At 38.5% G+C, this 22,693-nt stretch overlaps 2 protein-coding genes across 7 annotated transcripts in view; one reads left to right on the forward strand and one right to left on the reverse strand.

Moving 5' to 3' along the window:
• DOP1A (DOP1 leucine zipper like protein A) overlaps window positions 1–15,750 on the forward strand; it is a 54,912-nt gene extending 39,162 nt beyond the window's left edge. The window contains exons 17-27 of one of the 2 annotated variants that reach the window (XM_060205431.1): window positions 15–94; window positions 1,949–2,058; window positions 2,526–2,675; window positions 2,823–2,884; window positions 3,425–3,577; window positions 5,822–5,958; window positions 7,202–7,257; window positions 9,395–9,559; window positions 10,903–11,032; window positions 12,224–12,283; window positions 15,119–15,750. In XM_060205431.1, the coding sequence (XP_060061414.1) occupies window positions 15–94; window positions 1,949–2,058; window positions 2,526–2,675; window positions 2,823–2,884; window positions 3,425–3,577; window positions 5,822–5,958; window positions 7,202–7,257; window positions 9,395–9,559; window positions 10,903–11,032; window positions 12,224–12,283; window positions 15,119–15,424 (1,409 nt within the window). In that variant the 3' untranslated portion in view covers window positions 15,425–15,750. The remainder of the gene's footprint in view (window positions 1–14; window positions 95–1,948; window positions 2,059–2,525; window positions 2,676–2,822; window positions 2,885–3,424; window positions 3,578–5,821; window positions 5,959–7,201; window positions 7,258–9,394; window positions 9,560–10,902; window positions 11,033–12,223; window positions 12,284–15,118) is intronic. The other variant, XM_060205432.1, reaches the window with a different exon arrangement.
• A 399-nt stretch (window positions 15,751–16,149) lies between these two features.
• The window catches only part of PGM3 (phosphoglucomutase 3), a 30,317-nt gene continuing 23,773 nt past the window's right edge, over window positions 16,150–22,693 (reverse strand). For all 5 annotated transcript variants that reach the window (XM_016189588.2, XM_060205435.1, XM_060205433.1 and 2 more), the window contains 4 exons: window positions 20,319–20,432; window positions 19,035–19,157; window positions 18,249–18,422; window positions 16,150–16,585 (listed from right to left, as the gene is read on the reverse strand). In XM_016189588.2, the coding sequence (XP_016045074.1) occupies window positions 16,496–16,585; window positions 18,249–18,422; window positions 19,035–19,157; window positions 20,319–20,432 (501 nt within the window). In that variant the 3' untranslated portion in view covers window positions 16,150–16,495. The remainder of the gene's footprint in view (window positions 16,586–18,248; window positions 18,423–19,034; window positions 19,158–20,318; window positions 20,433–22,693) is intronic.

Here is a 22,693-nt window from a genome sequence, read left to right on the forward strand (position 1 = left end):
TTTCTCTTACTTAGATATGTTATCACCTGCCATGGAAACCTCAAATATAACTCCTTCTGTATATAGTGTTCATGCATTGACATTGCTCTCTGAGGTAAGAACTATCAAGTTTTTAATATAAACTTTCAAGTAAAATGCTTCACAATTAAATATTAGCAAGTCATTCATAATGGTTTGCATTTAAAGAAATGTGTTTTTTTAAGAAATCATATAGAATTACCGAGTTTTTACCTTGTTTTTATTCAGATTAATGAGTGTGTTAAATTTGATGATAATGACTGCATACATTGCTTTTCTTCACATGTACTCTTTAAAAAAGTGTTGTTGTTGTTGTTGGGGGAAATAGCAGTGGTCATGCAAACAAACTCTTGTGCCTGCAGTTCAGAGGTCCCAGGTTCAGTCTCCAACCCCACCATAAACCACAGATGGGCAGATCAGTGCTGGAGTGGGGAGATTAAGTCTTTTTTATTTTTTAAATATTTGTTATTTATTATGAGTGAGAAAGGGAGAGAGACAAATCTGAGTACCACTCTAGTATGGGTGGCATTTGGGATCAAACCAGGAAGCTTAAGTGCAGAAGTCCAGTGTTCTATTTTGCCAGACACTAACATGTTCTTGTTACTACTGCCCACCCACCCCTGCTTTCCCCCCCACACACCCTCCAGTTTTACAAGTCTTTTTTGTTTCCCCTTTATAGTTGTGGATTTCCTCATAAAGATCTGATCTATATTACTATGGCCAAATTCTTTTCTTTTTTTTTTTTTTCCTTTTTTCGAACAAGGTTATTGCTGGGGATTAGTATCCACACTACAAATCCACCACTCCCAACAGTCCTTTTTTTTTTTTTTATTTTATTTTTTTATTTGAAAGGACAGAGAGAAGTTGAGAGGGGAGAGAAGCTAGAGAGGGAGAAAGAAAGATAGACACCTGCAGATCTGCTGCACTGCTCATGAAGTGTCCCACCCCTGCATGTGGGGGGCGGGGGCTTGGACTGGATCCTTCTGCATGGTGATATGTACTTTATTATTATTATTATTTGTTTATAAAATTAAAAATATCGACAAGTCCATAGCATAAAAAGGGTACCACTCCACACAGTCCCCACCACCAGAGTTCTGTATCCCATCCTCTCCCTTGAAAGCTTTCCTACTCTTTATCTTTCTGGGAGCATAAACCCAGGATCATTATGGGGTACAGAAGGTGGAAGGTCTGGCTTCTGTAATTGCTTCCCTGCTGATGGATGGATATTGGCAGGTTGATCCATACTCTACTCTTAACCAGGTACTCCACCACCCTGGGCAAATATCTTCTTAAGTGGCACACATAGAATTGGAGCACCTCTGGTTGATTTCTCTCCTTCCCCCAAGACTCTTTTAACAGAGTTGGGGAGAGGTGGGGAAGAGAGATTACTAGCTCTCTTCTTAAATTCATGTTTACACATTAATTACCTCAATAGAAGGTTCTTGGCCTCGCTTTTTCTGTTAAACCTATTTTATCTGGAAATAGTAACATTTTTTAATATTTGCATACAGCAGTGTGGACAAAAATGTGAATAGTGGAAGAAGTCAGTCACATAAAATGATTTAAGGAGAGCCAATTTTAGATTTTTTTTTCCTTTTTAATTTTTACTAGTAAAAAGGAAACACTGACAAAAACCATAGGATAAGAGGGGTACAACTCCAAACAGTTCCACCATCAGAACTCCATATCCCATCTCTTCTCCTGATAGCTTTCCTATTCTTTAACCCTCTGGGAGTATGGACCCAGGGTCGTTATGGGGTGCAGAAGGTAGAATGTCTGACTTCTGTAATTGCTTCCCTGCTGAATATGGACGTTGGCAGGTCAATCCATACTCCCAGCCTGTCTCTCTCTTTCCCTGGTGGGGCAGGGCTCTGGGAAAGCAGGGCTCCAGGACACATAGTCCATTTCTTTTTATGTTTCTCTTTAGGTCTTGGCCCATCTTTTGGATATGGTTTTCTATAGTGATGAAAAGGAACGAGTTATTCCTTTGCTTGTAAATATTATGCATTATGTTGTACCCTACCTCCGAAATCACAGGTACCATCATTATTTAAACAAGTTGATTCAGTCTGATGAATATACTCTGTTCCTTTGGTAAAATTTGGAATTATCCAAAATGGCATACTTCTAACCTTGAACTATGATGACAAAGACTAGCATCATTGGGCTGGGGAGACAGCATAATGGTTATGCAAAAGACAGCATAATGGTTATGCAAAAGACTCCTAGGTCTCTGGTTGAATCCCCAGCACCGCCATAAAACAGAGCTGAGCAGTGTTCTGGTCTTTCACTCTGCCTTTTGTCTTTCTCTCTGTATCTCTCCCCCTCTCTCATTAAAATAACGTTTTAGAAGATAGTGTAATTTCTCTTCTGATGCTTCTGTTTTCAATCATTATTTTAGGTAAACATAAACCTTGTGTTTAACTTGATATGATTAAAGTTTTAATGAAAAGTTAACCTGTTAGTGGATGTGTTAATATTTGCTGCTTTTTCCTCCCTCCCAGTGCACATAATGCCCCTAGTTATAGAGCTTGTGTCCAGCTGCTTAGTAGTCTTAGTGGATATCAGTACACGAGGAGAGCTTGGAAAAAAGAAGCCTTTGATCTCTTTATGGATCCCAGTTTCTTTCAGATGGATGCCTCTTGTGTTAATCAGTAAGTCTTTGTCTTTCATTTGTCATGACACTGCATCCCACAAAACTTATTGAAATCAAGTACCCTCCCATAGAATGCTGTTTTGTTTTTTTTTTTTAACACTGACAACAAAGCCTTAATCACATATCATATCTTTGTCTCTTTCAGCTGGAGAGCAATTATGGACAATCTGATGACACATGATAAAACAACATTTAGAGATTTAATGAGTAAGTCTTATGGAAAGAGTCTAAATATTGTCTTCTCTCTACACAATCCATTCTTACTCTTTTCTAAAAACTACTGAATTGGTTCTCAAAATATATATTTAGTACCTATTAGAAATACAGATAAAACTTAAGAGGACACATAGTAGGTTAGGGAGACAGTACAGCAATTGCACACCAGACTTTTGTGCCCTGGGAGAGGCCAGTGAGCAGTGTTATCACTTGTACATAAGACCCTGCCACCACATTAAGACAAAAATTTTATAGCAATTATAAGGAGATAGTGAGATGGTGTCTAATATTGAAACTTTAGAAAATGACATGGTTAGAGATTATACTTTATATAATTTGTAATTATAAATCTTGCTCTCTGTACATCACAATTTCTGATCTGTATATGCTGATTTCTGCTTCTGACTTTACGTTTGCAGAGAAAAGTCCTGACTTTTCTACCATCAGCTCATCTTATTCTTGAATTGTATACAGTATTAAAAGCAAAGGACAGAATAAACTTTTTTCAAATGTCTTGTTTTCTTTTCTCAGCTCGTGTAGCTGTGGCTCAAAGCAGTTCACTGAATCTTTTTGCAAATCGTGATGTGGAACTAGAACAGAGAGCCATGCTTCTCAAAAGATTAGCATTTGCTATTTTTAGCAGTGAAGTTGACCAGTACCAGAAATACCTTCCAGATATACAAGGTAAATAGTAGACAGCTAAGTATTTTCTCTTTGAAACTATGGGATAACAGGTAGAGATAGGGATTTAAAAACGTTCCCCTAAATTACAAGTTGGAATTAAGTACACCAGATGTAGATAAATGGAGAGTGTTCTAGAATTACAAATTTGTTGTACTGAAATAATAAAATCAGTATGTAATAGAAAACAAACACTGAAAAAAAAAAAGAAAACAAACACTGAATGTGTATGACTTATCCTTAAACCCACTCTCTATTTAATTTATTGAAATTTCTAGAAATCCATGTCTCAGGATAAGGGCCGGGAGATCAGCATTATTTTATTGTAGCTAATAGGACTATATTCCTTTAATAAGATGATCTAGACATAAGCAGAACTACAGTCAGAAGTCTACACCTAAATACCGTTGACTGATTCTTGAAAACTGTTGCTTGAAATAAAATGACATGTAACAGAACCAGGTCCTTAAATACCATCTTTTTTTTTTTTTTTTTTTTTTTTTTGCCAGCAGGGTTATTGCTGGGGCTTGGTGCCAGCACTGAATCCACTATTCCCAGTGGCCTTTTTTTTTTTTTTTCTATTTTATTTGACAGGACAGAGAGACATTGAGAGGAGAGTGAGAGGTGGGAGATAGAGAGGGAGAGAGAGAAAGATACCCACAGACCTGCTCATGAAGCATCTTCTCTACAGGTCCAGTGCATGGTGATGAGTGTGCTCAACCAGGTGCTCCACCACCTGGCCCACCATAAATTTTTATATTTATTTATTGCCTCCAGGGTTATCGCTGGGGCTTGATGCCTGCACTACAAATCCGCTGCGCCTGGAGGCCATTTTTTCCCATTTTTGTTTTGCCCTTCTTGTTGTTATTATTGTCATTGCAGTTGTTGTTGGCTAGGACAGAGAGACATGGAGAGAGGAGGGGAAGACAGAGAGGGGAAGAAAGATAGACACCTGCAGACCTGCTTCACTGCTTGTGAAGCGATCCTTCTGCAGGTGGGGAGCCCAGGGCTCAAACTGCAATCCTTACGTGGGTCCATAAGCTTGTCCATACGCTTCATGCAAGCGCTCTTAACCCGCTGCGCTACTGCCCGCCCCCCATAAATTATTTTTAACCTTGGTTTCTTCATCAGGATTCTTTGTTATTCTCATAAATGTCACAATGAAAATTCATTGAATAAAATGATTTTATTCAAGATCCTGCCACGTAAAGGTTTTAGTAGCTCTCACCAATTGGTTTTGTGGGCCTATGCCCTAAAGGACACTTGTGCACACTCATCATAACTCCAGGCTAGGAGTCAGCTCCACAATAGTTTCTAAATTGCTCCTGGGCAGAATTGCTAGCTGCCCAAGTGTGCTTGTACACACCTACAGTCACAGCAGCCACTGTGGAACCAGACAGGAAATGACAATTACCATCTCCTCAGTGAGATTCTCTTTCTCAGAAGTTAAATGTCTTCTTTCCAAACCTTTTATACTTAATGTTAGATTTGTGACATTCACAACATTTACCCAATAATTTCTTTTTTAATTTTTATTTACTTATTATTGGATAGAGACAAAAAGAAACTGAGGGACTGGGTGGTAGCACGCGTGGTTGAGTGCGCACATTACAGTGCAGAAGGACCCGGGTTCGAGCCCCTGTCCCCACCTGCAGGAGGAAAGCTTCATGAGTGGTGAAGGAGGGCTGCATATGTCTCTCTGTCTCTCTCCATCTCTATCTCTCCCTTCCCTTCTCGATTTCTCTCTGTTTCTATCCAATAAATAAAGAAAAAATATAAGAAAGAGAAATTGAGAGGGGAGGAGAGCTAAGAAGGGGAAAAGACAGACACCTGCAGCCCCTACTTCACCACTTCTCCTGGTCCCTCCTGTAATTTTTTAAAGTAAACCAGCGCTACTCAGAGGGTGATTATCAGTGGGTAGGAGTCAGTCTGTGATCATATCCACAATAAGTACAGAAATGTAAAGTAAGCATTTAAAATTTTTTTTCAGCTATTGGACAGAATCTATTGACTCTAGTAATAAGAAAATGTCAAAAAAAAAAAAAAGAAAATGCCAATGCCATATATATGTATCTTTAACTTTTTTCTAGTAATTCATTTTTACTATATTTTAACAAAACTACCAATAGGCCAGAAATTAGAAAAAAAAATTTTTTTAAGTTCATTCTTTTCCACAGTCAGTTTGTGAAGTATTGGACTATATTATGTAGAAAATTGCTTACTGAAAACTTGCTGCATTTCTTTCAGAGAGATTGGTTGAAAGTCTCCGTTTGCCCCAGGTGCCAACTCTTCATTCTCAAGTGTTCCTGTTTTTCAGAGTGTTACTTTTAAGAATGTCTCCACAACATCTTACCTCACTCTGGCCCACCATGATTACAGAACTTGTGAGTTAATTTTAGTTCTATGTAAATTATGAAATTATATATGTAAAGTCAAACTATTTATGACCGTTTTTACAGCTGAAAATAGTAAACAAGTCATGTTACTACCATACAAATTAAACTTTCAAATTTGCAAATCAACAAATATTAGCTCCTTGCAAATCATTTCATCTGACCTGGTTTAATTCCACCTCTTCTCCACTAAATTTTTAACTTTTTCAGGGCTGCCAGGCCTGGTTTCCACCTGGAACTCTAGAATGACTAGAGATGGGCTAGCTGGATTTAAATAATAACTACATTAGGAATATACTCATTGTTGCTTGCTTTAGAGAGATGTTCACTTTTTCTCCCCCAGAGCAGTGCTCAGATCTGGCTTATGGTGATGCAGGGGATTGAACCTAGGACGTCAAAGCCTCAGGCGTGAGAGTCTCTTTGCAAAACCATTATACCATCTCCCACACCCCTTCATAAAGATTTTGTAAAGGTTAAACAAAAACTTCCTAGGCTTCACCATACTAACCTATTCCCAGACCTGCAACGAGGAGCTAGAGAATAGTAGGTGGGTCTAGAATAGAAAACAACGGGGAGTTGGGCTGTAGTGCAGTGGGCTAAGCGCAGGTGGCGCAAAGCACAAAGACCGGCATAAGGATCCCAGTTCGAACCCCGGCTCCCCACCTGCAGGGGCGTCGCTTCACAGGCGGTGAAGCAGGTCTGCAGGTGTCTTTCTTTAACTCCTCCTCTCTGTCTTCCCCTCCCTCTCTCCATTTCTCTCTGTCCTATCCCACAACGACAACAACAATAATAACTACAACAATAAAACAACAAGGGCAACAAAAGGGAATAAATAAAATTAAAAAATCAAAAAAAAAAAGGAATAGAAAACAACTATGAAAATTCAAGCTTTATAATTCCCCTATCAAAAAATAAGCTTTGATATTTTTCCTTTGTGACTCTGACCCAAAACGTGTGTTCATCTCAGCTTTGCCAAATACTGGGTTGTCAGAAAAGTCATGACTCATTTTTACATAGAAAAACATCATCATGACTTTTCTGACAACCCAGTAATTAACAAAACTCTGTGCTTAATTAGTTATTTGCCGCTCACAAATTAAGTAAAACTTAAGGATATTTAAGTTATAGCCCAAAATTTGTTTCTGAACAAATGAAAATAGGGCTTAAAGAGACCTTGATAGAGGATTAAATATCCAGTGTAATGAACATTTAACCTTTATCCCATGTTCTTCAGGTACAGGTATTTTTACTCATGGAACAGGAACTCACAGCTGATGAAGATATTTCACGGTAATATGAGATTCATTTCATTTTCTTGTCAGTGGTATATGTCTAAATACTGTATATGTTTAGTCTGCTATTATCTCCTTGATCACTCTTGGATATACATTTTCACTTATCCTCATCAGCATTTTAGAGTGAATGAAACTATCAGTATTCGTGATCTATAACCTGTAAGCACACATTTAGTTGAGAGAAGTGTAGTGTTGTTTCAGTACATGAACCTTGTTGATTTTGATAGGTCAGATCTTCACCCCAAAATATAGCAAAACCTATTATGGCAGGTAACCTGTGTCTGTAGGTAAAATCTAGAATGTTCTCTCTATTTCAAAAATGTGACATAATTTCATCCTTTAGTGTTGGCAATTCATTAATGTATAAATACATTAAAATAAATTTATTTTTCTTTTAAAATATTTATTGGTGATTTAATAATGATTGATAAGATTGTGGGATAATTCCCACCACCAGAGTTCCATATCTCATCCCCTCCATTGGAAGTTCCCTATTCTTTATCCCTTTAGGATTATGCACCAAAAATCTTTATGAGGTACAGAAGGTGGGAGGTCTGGCTTCTGTAATTGCTTCTCCACTGGACATGGGCATTAGCAGATCGATCCATAACCCCCAGTCTGTTTCTGTCTTTCCCTAATGGGATAGGGCTCTCAGGAGGTGGGGTTCCAGAACACATTGGTGAGGTCATCTGCTCAGGGAAGTCAGGTTGGTGTCATGGTAGCATCAGCAGCTTGGTGGCTGAAAAGCATTAAGATATAAAGCAGAACAAATTGTATAATAACCAGGGACCCAAAGGCAAGAATATAGCATGGGATTTGGGGTCTTCATGTTGGAAGAAACTAGGAAGTCTATTTTAGGTATATTCCAAAGGGCCCTTTGTACAGAGTTCCTTACACTAATACTGCATTTATTATTATATTTTCCTCTCCCATCTGCAAAACACTGAGAAGTACGGAGAGGTGGGAGGCTCTTAGTTTTGCATTTTGAAACTTTATATTTGAATGTTACAAAAATTATTCTATACTATATGTTTCTAATTTTATTTTAAGATCTTATTTTTTATTCATGAAGAAGGTAGCAGGAGAAAGAGAGAGAGAGAGGGCCACGCATCACTCTGGTACATGTGCTACCAGTGATTGAACTCAGGACCTCATGTTTGAGAGCTCAGTGCTTTATCTGCTGTGTCACCTCCCGGACCACTCTGTTCCTAAGTTTAAGTTAATTTTTAAAAAATATTTATTTATTTATTCATTCCCTTTTGTTGCCCTTGTTTTTTATTGTAGTTATTGTTGTTGATGTCATTGTTGTTGGATAGGACAGAGAGAAATGGAGAGAGGAGGGGAAGACAGAGAGAGGGAGAGAAAGACAGACACCTGCAGACCTGCTTCACTGCTTGTGAAGTGACTCCCCTGCAGGTGGGGAGCCGGGTCCTGGAACTGGGATCCTTACACCGGTCCTTGCGCTTTGTGCCATGTGCGCTTAACCTGTTGCGGTACCGCCCGACTCCCTAAGTTAATTGTTTAAGAACAGTAAAATTAATAGAGTCATGACATTTCATAGGGATTATTGTCTAATTGAATTGTCAGTTAAGAAAACTGTTAGCTGAAGATCCCAGATGTCATCTGTTATACTCTTACCATTGGGTTCCTGATTAAACAATCTATTCTGCTTTATATCTTAATGCTTTTTAGCCACCAAGTTGCAGATGCTACCATGATACCAACTTGATTTCCCTGGGCAGATGACCTCACCAATTTGTGCTCAAATCCCACCTCTCCAGAGCCCTACCCAACTAGGGAAAGATTGATACAGACGGAGTATGGATCAACCTGCCAATGCCCATGCCCGGCAGAGAAGCAATTATAGAAGTCAGACTTTCCACTTTCTGCACCTCATAATGATCCTTGGTCCATACTCCTAGAGGGATAAAGTATAAGGCAACTTCCTATGGAGGGGATGAGATATTGAACTCTGGTGGTGAGAACTGTACCCCTCTTATCCCTCAATCTTATCATTATTAAATAACTAATAAAAATTAAAAAAGAAAACTATTAGCTGGCACTTTGCTATTTTCCATAAGTTAGCGGTTAGTATATAGGAACAGCTGCTGACTGCACTGTTTTGCATACAGGACTTCAGGCCCTTCAGTGGCTGGTCTGGAAACAACCTACACAGGCGGTAATGGCTTTTCAACTTCATATAACAGCCAGCGGTGGTTAAACCTCTATCTCTCTGCTTGCAAATTTTTGGATCTGGCCCTGGCATTGCCTTCTGAAAATCTTCCTCAATTTCAGATGTAAGTAAAAACAAGGATATTTACTTGAATATTAACTGAAAATCTATTTGCTTTATCCACTGACATCAGGAACTAATTAAAAATCTTTTTGTGTGAAATATTCATAATTTAAATTAAACTGTAATCCTTTGGACAGGGTGGGGAAAGCAAGCCTTTGGAATTAAATGGTTGCTGTGGATATATTAATAGTCCAGTCAGTCCGCAAAGCCGGTCAGCCTCCAGAAGTGAGGCTGTTTTATTGCCTGTCTCCTGGGGTACATGACTCACCAGCTTTAAGGTGATACCCTTCCCTTTGAAGATCTGAGCAGCCACTGAGGGGAGTTTTATCTTAAGGTGGTAGAGAGTGAGGCTTAGGGAAGATGTATGCAATGAGTTAGACTGGAGTAGAATTGGTGTATCTGAATTATCTGATAAAGACTGCTGGAAGAGATTGTTGAAAGTAAAAGACTGGAAAGGCACTGATTCATAGAAGTTACATTAGAGAATTTAGACTTTAACCTAAGGACAGTGAGAAGCCATTGAAGCAATTTAAGGGGTGATATTACCAGACTTGAATTTTAGAAGTGTTACTTTTGCTGTATAAAGAAAAGGTTAGATGGGAGGACTGAAATCAAGGAGGCTTATTTTATTTCAAACCATAGTGAGTCACTGAAGCAGGGAGATAGCAGAGGAGAATAAAGAAAAAAATGCAGGAAGTCGGGCAGTAGCGCAGCGGGTTAAGCGCACGTGGCACAAAGTGCAAGGACCAGCTTAAGATCCCAGTTCCAGCCTTTGGCTCCCCACCTGCAGGGGAGTCGCTTCACAGACAGTGAAGCAGGTCTGCAGGTGTCTTATCTTTCTCTCCCTCTCTCTGTCTTCCCCTCCTCTCTCCATTTCTCTCTGTCCTATCCAACAACAATGACATCAATAACAACAACGACTACAACAATAAAATTAAAAAAGGAAATTCAAACAGTGCCTGCTCATAAGTGCTCAAAACACTTATAGTTCCTTATATTTTAATTTCTCTAAGTAATAAACTATATTATTTATCCAAATGTATCTAAGTTGAGAATTTTACTAAATGGTTAATATGCATTTATATATATATTTACATATATATGTACTTAAAAAATTTTATAAAATGGAAATAGTGACAGGACTATAGCATAAAGGGGCAATATTTATTTACTGATGAAAAGAAAGGCTTAAGTTAAGAAATATACCCAAGTGGCACAGCTAGAAAGCAACTTAGCTGACATTTGAATCTGTTGAAGTGGTAGGTTCATGTGCAGTCTTTTAGCATGTGACCTTGCCTTGGATAACACAAAGCTTATCATATTGATTTAATGTCACTCATACAGGTACCGATGGGCCTTTATTCCAGAAGCCTCAGATGATTCAGGATTGGAAGTCAGGAGGCAGGGCATACATCAACGTGAATTTAAGCCTTATGTGGTACGACTAGCAAAACTTCTTCGGAAAAGGGCAAAGGTATTGCATTTCTTCTTCATTTTATTTTATTTTTATGTGTTCTTAAGCATGGAGATTAGATTTGTAAAATACATTTTACTATATTATATGTTGTATAGCTCCCATTATCGATCAGGCTAATCATATAGATCTTTGCCCAAGAAATACTAGGACCTTACAATGCTCAGTATGCCTTTGTTACAAAACTACTATATCTTCCTTTTTGCATTTTAAATCAGAAAACAGATCATACAATTTTTCAGGTTCAGTTGGGTTGTTTTGTGACTTCTTTGCAGTTTCTTTGCAGTGCTTTGATTGCTCAGAAATTGTCCAGTCTCCTGGGGTCCCCTTCAGGCAGCAGCTACTAAACCACATTCCACCATCTATAGAAATAGAACTGAGGAAAGTAACTAAAAATGGGGTTAGCTGGAGGGTATGAGGAACTTGTAAAATCAAGTTGCATCTTGGGTTCAAGCCCTGGCTCCCCACCTGCAGGGGAGTCACTTCACAGGCAGTGAAGCAGGTCTACAGGTGTCTTTCTCTCCCCCTCTGTCTTCCCCTCCTCTCTCCAATTCTCTCTGTCCTATCTAACAACGATCCTATCAATAACAAAAATAATAATTACAACAACAATAAAAAACAAGCAAATAAAATCAAGTTGCATCTTAAGAGACTGAGTAAAACAGGAAGCAGAGGTAAAGATGAAAATTAGGCCCAACAGGACAGGCCATGGGTACTTTCACTTTGGTATCATGGTGATCATGGTGGCATGCCTGGTTGAGCACACACATAACAGTACACAAGGACCCAGGTTCAAATCCCTGGTCCCCATTTACAGGCGGGAAGCTTCACAAGTGTGAGGCAGTGATGTAGGTCTTTCTCTTTCTCTCTCTCTCCTTCTCTCTCTCCCCCACTATATCTCTCTCTTCCCTATCAATTTTTCTCCATTATATCCAATAAATAAGAATAAAATCCAGTACAATGTGATTATCCTTGACCCCAAGCACATGTACTTTCTTTCATCCATTAATCTTATTAAACGTTATAAGACATTCCTTTATCTAAGTCTTTTGTCCAATCCTGTCCCACACAAGAAACTTTTGATTGGCAAATACTTACTTCCACATCCAAAGTACTTTAAACAAGGTCTTCAAGACCAAGTATCCTTTTCAATGGAACAAAGGCTCTGAGTTCTCCTCTTTCCTTCCACAGGACAAGGAGGAGGACTTTAAAACAGTGGTTTTGGAGGGATTGGAGATGGCCAAGCATCAGGTGAGGGTGGCTTTTTGATGCTTGTGTTATTGCAGCAAAAGTTACATTAGACCAAATACTGAGACAAAAAGTCTGAATTTCAAACAGGTACAAGAGAGGTAAACAGGAGTAGTCTTTCTTTAAGTGGAGACTAGAAGTTGTATGAAGCATATTTGACTTTTAGTATGATTGTCGACATGGTGTAGTTTTGATTAAAAGCAGAAATAACGGAAAACTGGTTTACTCCTGTTCACAAACTTAATAAAAGTTAAAGATGCATCTTGAATGGAATGTTAGCAAAAGAGTTTACATTGGTTCTTTTTACATATGGAAACTAGCAATGTAGAGTTCAGGCTTTTTATTTATCTTCTTTCCAAATATATTTCTGTATACCCTTTTTTAAACTATCTTATTTATTTATTGGACAGAGACAGGGAGAAATTGCAGTGGGAGGGTGAGATAGAGAAGAAGATAGACATCCATAGCGCTTTACCACTTGTGAAGCTTCCCTGTTCATGTGTAGACTGGGGGCTTAAACCCAAGTTCTTGGTCATTGTAAGATGTGAGCTGTGATGGATGCATCATCGCCTGGCCCAGCCCCATGTGTGCTCTTTAATTAATGTTGAATTGCAGTTTGATTCATGGGAGTGCAGGTAATGTGGCAATGGTGATCCAGTTAATGGAACTAATAGAAGCTGATGGTGCTAAACCAATGCTGTAGTTAAAAATCTTACATGCATATATGTTCTGAAGTCCCAGGTTCGATCCTAAGTGCCATTATAAGCCAGAGCTAAACAGTGTTCTGTACTGTTTGCTCTTTGTATATGTGTCTATATATATATATTTAATAAATGAAACAATTTAAAAGAGCATATATATATATATACACACACATGCACACACACAATAATTTAGATTGGAGGTTAAATAATTGTTAAGCAATGCATTGTGTGATGGCTATTGATCTTTCTTCCTTTTGGTCATAAAGAACTGGATCTTTTAGGGGGGTGGGCAGCAATATACCCAGTTAAGTGCATATATCACCATGTACAAGGACCCCAGGTTCGAGCTCCTTCTCCCCATATGTAGGGGGATCACTTCATGAGTGGTGAAGCAGGTCTGTAGTTGCCTATCTTTCTCCATCCTTCTCTATCTCCCCTTTCAATTTCTCTCTGTTCTGTCAAATAAAACTAGAAAGGGGAGATAGATAAGATAGAGAGAGAGAGAAAGAGAAAGAAAGGGGGGCCAGGCAGTAGCACAGCGGGTTAAGCACACATAGCCAAGGAACAGCAAAAGGAGTCCCTAGCTCCCCACTTGCAGGGGGGTAGTTTCACAGGTGGTGAAGCAGGTCTGCAGGTGTCTATCTTTCTCCACCCCCCCTCGATTTCTCTCTGTCCTATCCAACAACAAAAGCAATGGCAACGATAACAACAACAACAACAAGGGCAACAAAATGGGGAAAATGGCCTCCAGGAGCAGTGGATTCCTAGTGTAGGCACTGAGCCCCAGAAAAAAACCCTGGAAGCAAAAAAAAAAAAAAAAGGAAGAAGGAATGAAGGAAAAAAGAGAGCGAGAGAAATGGCCAGCAGGAGCAAAAAAAAGAAAAAACTGAACTTTTTCTTGAGTCTTTTATTTTCATTTCTCAGAATTTTATTTTAAAATAAGCATTATCTTGTGAGCACACACAGAAATAAGCTAGATTTTATAACTGCGTTCTTCATTAAGGAACTGATTAAAATTTAGGTCATCATTGAAAGTTTCTCAGGCACTATCACACCTTAGAGGTAAACTCAACTCCATTTGTTAACAATATTACAGATTGTGCATCCAGCTTCCTTAGCCTTGCCATGTAACTTTTCCTTTTCTATGTAGTTCATTGTTTTCTTTACTCAGTGTCTTTATGTATATGGTTGTAACCAGATTCAAACATCATTAGTTCTCTAACAACTTTCTCTAGATAGATACCTATAACTCTGTAAGTTAGTTGGCTTCTTAAACTAGCCTCTAATGATGTTACTTTGCTTGTCTTTATATATAGTTGCCAGGAATTTTCTCGTACATTCTCATCTAACTTTTCTAGTGCAGGGTAGGTCATTTTACAAGTGAGGAACCTTTTTTGTATCTTGACTAAGGATGCTACACAGTAACAGCAAACAAAGCAAAGGCACTAACCCAGTTATATTGACTCCATTTTTCCTTCCACATCATTTTCTTTCTTTTTTTTTTTTTGGACTAGCTTTGGCTTATGGTGGTGCTGGAGATTGAACCTGGCACCTTTGGTGCCTCAGGCATGAAAGAACTTTTGCATAGCCATTATGCTGTTTTCCCAGTCCCCTTCCACATCATTTAGCTCAATATAGAAACAAGATAGTAGGGAACCCTTTCCTATATCTCTGCTGTAGTTTTCACTGAAATTATTAGTTCTGGGGCCTGCTTACCACCTTGTAAATTTAAATTAAGTTTGAAGCTATAGGGAATTATTGATTTACTACTCATCCCTTCCTCAGTCTGCTGTAGTCATTTCATGCCCTTATTGTTGGTTATGCTAATGGGAGCCCAGAAACCTGGGAGCTTTTTGAGTATATGCAAAGCACAGTGCACATTCATGTTTTACTGATGCTATTCAAAACCAATCTGCTAAGCTAATTTGTGCATTCTAACTGGAAGCTGTTAGTACAGTGACAGACCCTTCTATGCACACAATAGCTGGCCCTAAAAGGTCTATTAAAGGAGGACTTTTAGTCAATTCTGGGATGGACTTGACCTGCATATATATATATATATGTCATCTGTTTTCTTTTGAGTTTTTTTCTATATAACACCTGTTAATTACAATTTCTGTTTTGTTTTCTGCAGAAGAATCCAGAGGAAGACAACTCAGGGAGAACGTTGGGTTGGGAACCAGGGCACTTGCTGCTCACCATCTGCACCGTGCGCAGTATCGAGCAGCTTCTGCCATTCTTCAATGTGCTCAGCCAAGTCTTCAACAGCAAAGTCACTAGCCGATGTGTAGGACACTCAGGGAGTCCCATCCTCTACTCAAACACTTTCCCTAATAAGGACATGCAGCTGGAAAACCACAAGCCATTCTCCAGCAAAGCCAGGCAAAAAATAGAAGAGATGATAGAAAAGGATTTCCTGGAAGGAGTGATAAAAACTTGAATACCACAAGTGGTTCCATTTAATGTAAATGTAATTATTTAAAACAAACATTGATGAGCTGTATAGGTTTTTGCCTTTCTTTTATTTCTTTCTCTCTTTTTTGGGGGTTGGGGTTATATGTAACAAAAACATGTTTCAGGTTGTATTAATTTAAATACTTGTAAATAAGAGCAAATGTCTGAATGTAGCCTGAATCAAGTGTAAGTACTGTAGGCTCCTACTGATTATGGTGCCTAAGAGAGCTGTCTATATACATATACAGTTCATTGTTCTACTGTCCTAAGTTGTCTTTAAACCTGTGAAATACACACTGCACTTTTTTTCTATTTGTTTTGGGCTTTGTTTAATTTAGAGTGGTTGGAGGGTTTTTTTTTTCCTTTATTAATAACATTCTAACATCAGAATGGTGTCACTTCTGTCAGAGGTTTGTTAATGACTAACAACTAGTTTTCTTCCACAAACCTTTACTAAGAAGAATATAGAATAAAAAAAGCCTGGGTCATGCAGCCTTTTATGTGTAGCAAGAACATCTCAGTTCACAATGAAACGGTAAGTGGTTTTTTTTGTTTGTTTTTTTTTTAAGAATTTCTCTGAAAACTCTCCTATGGAAAAGCTGGTTATATATAGAGTCTTTGCCACTTTCCCCATTTGTATCAACTATGGTGAAGACATTCTGCAGAACAATATCTGATTCGGTCATGGCAATGAAATAGACATTAAAGGCATTAGTAATAAATAAGATTTAATTTTCTAGCAACTCTCATGAATTTTTTTGCATACATATTACAAACTTGTTAAATCATTTACTTAAGCCCCAATATTTTACATTAGTGAGATTAAAAACAGACGTCAATTTCCCAATATTTTACATTAGTGAAATTAAAAATAGACATAAATTTCATTTTTAAGACAGACCTACTCCTAAAGAATTATTCTGGTAGTGTCTATGAAAAACAGAACCATGCAGTAAGGTGCACTGACTGTAAACATCATGATTACAAATCTGTGTGAACTGCTCACAATAATGGCAACACTTGAAAAAAAAGTTTTTCAAAAATGCAAATTTTGTCTTCAGAAACCTGGTCGAGGTACTTCTCCAATTCCTCCAGCCAACTGAAAGACTGCCAAACCCACTTCATGTGCAAGGCTATCTGCACTTTCCTGCAAATTACATTAAAAAAGACTAGATGAAAAGGGCACAGTATATATATACCCTGTGACTGAAACGGGGAAAGGGCTGTGGGACTTTCCTGATTCTACTTCACTAATTACACAAATGAAACTTTTCAGTAAGAAATTTCAAAACACTTAAATAAAAGGGAAACAAGTCAAATTCAAATTCTACTAAATCAGGTAAGTACTTGGGTAAAATAGATTACAAAATCAGTTATTCTAAACACTAAATAAATTAAATAGAACCTAGTTTTTTGGGTTTTTTTTTAAAGACCATAATTAGCCAGAATAAATAATTGTGAGGGTTGGAGTTGTCTTCTCAGCCATCAGCAATATTTACCCAGTTTTCTGGAATGGCCTAAGCTACTGTAGAAATTAGAAATAGCTCCTTCTAAGTCCCCACTTAGTTCAACCAACTCTGCTGTGTATTTTTATCAAGAGCATATGGTCACAGCTAAGAGCATATTAAGACAACCTGTGTCCTGAAACCCCACTTCTCCACAGCCCTACCCCACAAGTGAAAGACTGAAACAGGCTGAGTGTAATGGATCAACCTATCAATGGAGAAGCAATTACAGAAGCCAGACCTCCCACTTTCTGTACCCCATAGTGAACCTGGGTCTATGCTCCCAGAAGGATAAAGAATAGGAAAGCTTCCAATGGAGAGGCTGTGATTCAGAACTCTGGTGGTAGAAATTGTGTGGAATTGTACCCCTTTTATCCTATGGTCTTGTCGATCATTATTATATCTATTTTTCAAAAAAGTATAAAAACCAAAGTCTTGTCCTTTGTAGAAAAATAGAAGAAGGATACCTTTTAAAGAAAAAAAATTGAAAAGAAATAAGGGGCGTGGCAATGGTACACCCAGTTGGGCGCACATATTATAATGCACAAGGACTGGATTCAAAAGCCCTCAGTCCCCCACATGCAGGAGAAAGCTTCATGAACAGTGAAGCAGTGCTGCAGGTGTCTCTCTGCTTCCCCTCCCTTCCCCTTTCCTCTCAATTTCTTTGTCTTTATCCATTAAGTAATAAAATATTTGTAAAAGTAAATTTAAACCCCCTCACCCACAAATTTAAGAGTCCTGAAATGAAATTTTGAATGACGTGACTAACAGTGAGTGCTTCTAAAATGGACTTGAAAATGGACTAGTTGATTTAATAAAATATAACAATGCATTTAATTATTTACTTGTACCACAGTCAGGAATATGGCATTTTCTGAAAAACAATCAAAAAAATACTTCTAGAGGGAATTGGGCGGTGGTGCATCGGGTTAAGCATACGTGGCACAAAGCGCAGACCAGTGTAAGAATCCCGGTTTGAGCCCCCGGCTGCCCACCTGGAGGGGAGTCACTTCACAAGCAGTGGAGCAGGTCTGCAAGTATGTCTTTCTCTCCCCCTCTCTGTCTTCCCCTCCTCACTCCATTTCTCTCTGTCCTATCCAACAACAATGACATCAATAACCACAACAATGTTAAACAACAAGGGCAACAAAAGGGAAAAGAAATATTTTAAAAAATACTTCTAGAAAGTTTAGAATAAATCAAAAAATGTTTGGGAAAATAAATTTTAAAAATCCAATCTCAATTATATGACAAAGGTACAGTCAAATCTCGTGTAGTTTTTTCAATAAAACTGTCCCAGCTTACCTGTGAGTCTGCTTCTGCATATACTCTAACCACATCTTCTGTGCCTGAAGGCCTGACAAAAGCTCGGGAAAGCTTGTACTTCTTCACCAGGTCATTGATTGCTTCCTGTAGTCCTGGGGGTGTAACTGCTCGTCTCTCAGCATCTGTAGTACTAATAACTTGCCTGTCTGCAACCTACGCACAAGGATTTCATTTCTGTTACTATATCTTACATTCCTTTTTTTGAAACCTAACATGCTCAGCATAATACCAACCAAATGATTACGGTCCTTTTCTTTTAATAGTAGCAAATACACATTTCAGTTTATTACCAAGTAGAACACTGGAAGTGTGAAGTATCTATCAGATTATGCATGGGATAAAACTGTATTTCAGATTTGTAATTTTATTTCCACCAAATTAGGGTTATTACTGTCAATATCTACATAGTTTTCTCTTGCTCTTTTGCCTATAAAGAATTATATATGACTTAGTCATTGATCAAAGGAATAACTCTAGGTATTTAAATAAAGAGAGTGAATGGTAATCTGTTATGTAAAAGGGTCATGATAAGAACCTACAAAAAGAACCAAAAGTTAAGCAATCAGTATTTCTGTGAATTGTGACAAAAATCAATTTGCATTTTAAGTGACAAGATAAAGTTTAAAACCAAATTAGTGCTCAAACAATATGATTAAGAGGTATTCTATACATTTTAAAGATGTAAGAAAATTGATGTTATGAAGAATTATCTCCATAACTATTTAAATCTAACAGAGCTGACATTTTTTAAAACCTGGCTCACACCTTAACTTTGATCTGTCTGTTTGGAAGATCTGTATAGAGAGCATCCCACTGTTGTACAGTCAAACCCTTCAGGGCCAAGATCGCCTCAATCACCAGCATGTCAGAAATAGCATCACCAGCTGCCTGTAAGACAAGAAGACACATAGAAGAAACCACTCTCAGACCAGCAAGGTATGAATATGATTGTTGTTTTAGAAAACCAAGCACAGTATGTTGTGCCGTCTCCCAGTCTGTTTTAACTGGAGAGTGTGAATAAGTATGTCACTTGTTTAAATGTGTATCTATGGAAAATAACAAAAAGGAAAGGAACACAAAGAATATTGACATAGGTCTTGAGAAACAGCTCACTTTTCCTCAATAAAATCAATAAAAAGGATAACACCTTAAACACACTGTAACACACTTTTTTTTTCTTTCTATAATTAGGTGCCTTTTCCAATAGGCAAGGTAGGAAAGTGGAGCTTTAGTGTATGAAAGGGTTATCAGAGAAGTCATGAAGCATTTTTGCTTAAAGAAGCATAAAAAAATGTCCTGACTTTCTCATAATCCAACAGTTCTGTTTTTCTTTATTCATAAATTCAATTACTATAACCCACCCTCTGAGTTACTGCAAGGATTAAATAAGTATATAAAGTGCTCACTATTTACAAGAGGTTCTTAACTTTTCCTGCTCCCGTACTTTGCTTTTTTTTCAATTACTATATTCTACACATTAGTCCCAACAATCTGTCCTCTATAAGAGACATTTCCTCAAGGTCTCATGGTTAGGACAGATTATTTTAAAAAGCCATCCATGCAGTCGGGCAATAGCTGACTTGGTTGAGCACATATTACCATGTGCAAAGACTGGGATTCAACCCCCTAGTCCCATCCCCATCATGGGGAAAACTCACAAGCAGTGAAGCAGTGGTGCAGATGTCTCTCTCCCTGTCTATCTATCTTCCTCTCCTCTCGATTTCTCTCTGTCCTGTAATAAGGAAAAAAACAAACAAAAAACAGGAAAAAAATGGCCACCAGGAGTGGTTTTATCATCAGCAATAACCCTAGTGGCAATAAAAATAAATGTCACATATGTCTATACATGTGTCACATATGTATACATACACATTTGGTAATCTAATTTGCTCAACTTAAGCAGAAGCCTATACATTTCAGTGTAAATATCAACTATACCACTGTTGCAAAGAATTCATTACATTTTTCTCCACTTCACAGCACAATATTCCATCAACCTTTTGAAGAAAGCCAAAGTAACCAAGAGCTGGCCACCCTATTACTTCTGACCTGATTAAACAAGTCGATGATGTTTTCAAGCATCTTAGCAGCTTTCTTTTCCTTATCTTCTAGCTCCTTTGCTAGTTGTCTTATCTTTGCTTCAGCACCTTTACTAAAAAGTACCTGCAATGAAAGCACATAATCTCACCAAATATGATCTAATATATCCAGTACAATCAACCTACCTAAACCACTTTTGTAACTCCCCATGAATCTAGAAAGACTAAGGGGAAAAATAATGTCACTTAGAGTGTTTAAAATATAAGATCAAATCAGTTTTCTTGTCCTAACTTTTTTCTGTGCGATCTTGGAACACCAATTCAGAGTCCCCATACATGTATCCCTTCCAATTTTTTTTTTCTTTTAGTGAGAGAGCAAAGTACCACATCACCATCCAGGGAGTTCTTCCACTCTTACGGAGTGGAATCCAAGTTCGACATCCTTGAGGAAACACTCACAAAAGACATGTCTCTGATATCTGATTACTGTAAAAAAATTCGACTAATCCCTAGCACTGCAAAAACGGTATCATCTGTTTTCCATCTACACCATGCCTCGGCCTCGCGTGAGCTTAATGTGCAGCTTGGCAGTACGAGAATCCGGCATGAAGCCCAGCCAGTCTATCTTGGCGTTACTCTCGATCGCACTCTGTCATTTCACAAACATCTCATAAAAACTGCAGCAAAGGTGGGCGCGAGGAATAACATCATTGCAAGACTGGCCAGCTCCTCATGGGGCGCGAGCGCTTCCACACTACGATCATCATCTCTGGCATTATGCTATTCCACTGCAGAATAGTGCCCCAGTATGGTTCCGTAGCCCCCATGTCCACTTGGTCGATTCCAAATTATATTCCTCCATGAGGATAATTTCTGGAACCATCCGTTCCACCCCAGTTCCATGGCTGCCAGTTCTTAGCAACATCGCCCCGCCAGATATTCGTCGGGATGCGGCATCATCTAAGTTCATTTCCCACGTCTACGCTCGACCGGACCTGCCAATATACGCAGATATCTTCGCCCACCCTGTCCAACGCTTGACGTCTCGTCACCCAATCTGGTCCCCTATGCCTACACTGAACTTCTCTGTTCCAGACTCTTGGAAACAGAGTTGGCAGTCAGCTGAGGTAAAGAACAAACACCTCATCACAGACCCCTGCAAGCGTCAACCCGGCTTTGACCTAGCACGTTATGATTGGGCCCTCCTCAATCGCTATCGAACAGGCCATGGCCGGTGCGCCGCTATGTTTCATCGCTGGGGAGCCAGAGACGACCCTAACTGCCCCTGCGGCTCCAGACAGACTATGACCCACATAGTCAACGACTGCCACCTCTCCAGATTCAAAGGAGGTCTCGAAACTTTACATCAGGCTCAACCTGACGCTGTTGACTGGCTACGGAAGAAGGGCAAACGCTAGAAGAAGAAGAAGGAGTGCTGAGGGATAGATCTCAGAGCCACAGGCAAGGCAAGTACTCTAATGCTAAGCTAATCCTCATGTGTTGGCTTTTAAGCTAGGCAAAAATAGAGGATTCAAGCATGAATATATATATATATACACATTCATATGCATTAAATATATGAATATATATTTAATGCATACCATCTTCCTCATATTGCTTATATCATTTTGAAACATCTGTCTTCCTTACATTAAACAGAGGCCTTCTACTGAGCAAGAGTAGCATACACTATGTTCAGCTACTTGATTACATGTCTGGCAGTGAATTAAGTACAGACTCAGATTTGCTATGGGTTTTATTACAACATAGTCACTTTCCTACACTAGCAGTTAAACAGTTCCAATAGAGACATTATGTACTCATAGCCTCTGTAAGTCCGTTCTGAATTAAGAAATTTGACCATGTTAACCGCATAGGCTACCTCTAATGCATTTATGAAATGAAGTATACAACATTTATTTCTTCTTCTTATCTTTATTTATTTATTGGAGAGATAGTCAAAAATCGAGAAGGAAGGGGGTGACAGCGGGGGTGGGGGGAAAGAGAGGCACCAGCAACACTGCTTCACCACTCCTGAAGCTTTCCCCCTGCAGGTGGGGACCTAGGGCTTGAATCCAGCTCCTTGCATTTTGTAATACATATGCTCAACCAGGTGCACCACCGCCCAGCCCCTGTATACAACATTTTTACTCTACTGACTATACTAAAAATCACTTTATTAAATTTTAGTTTGTTAATTACATTTAAATAAAAAAATACTTATTGTGTAAGCATACTCCCTGCCAAGACAGCCATTAAGATGTGTACATATGCTTATTGCTAATTACTTTCAACTCACTTCCAGTTCTTTATAATTAGTTCTCAAACTTTCCAGTATTTTTCAATTCATCACAGCTATTGACTTTCCTTTTATCACCTATGGCC

This window comes from Erinaceus europaeus, chromosome 13 (genome assembly GCF_950295315.1).
Source record: "Erinaceus europaeus chromosome 13, mEriEur2.1, whole genome shotgun sequence".
Lineage (NCBI taxonomy): Eukaryota > Metazoa > Chordata > Mammalia > Eulipotyphla > Erinaceidae > Erinaceus > Erinaceus europaeus.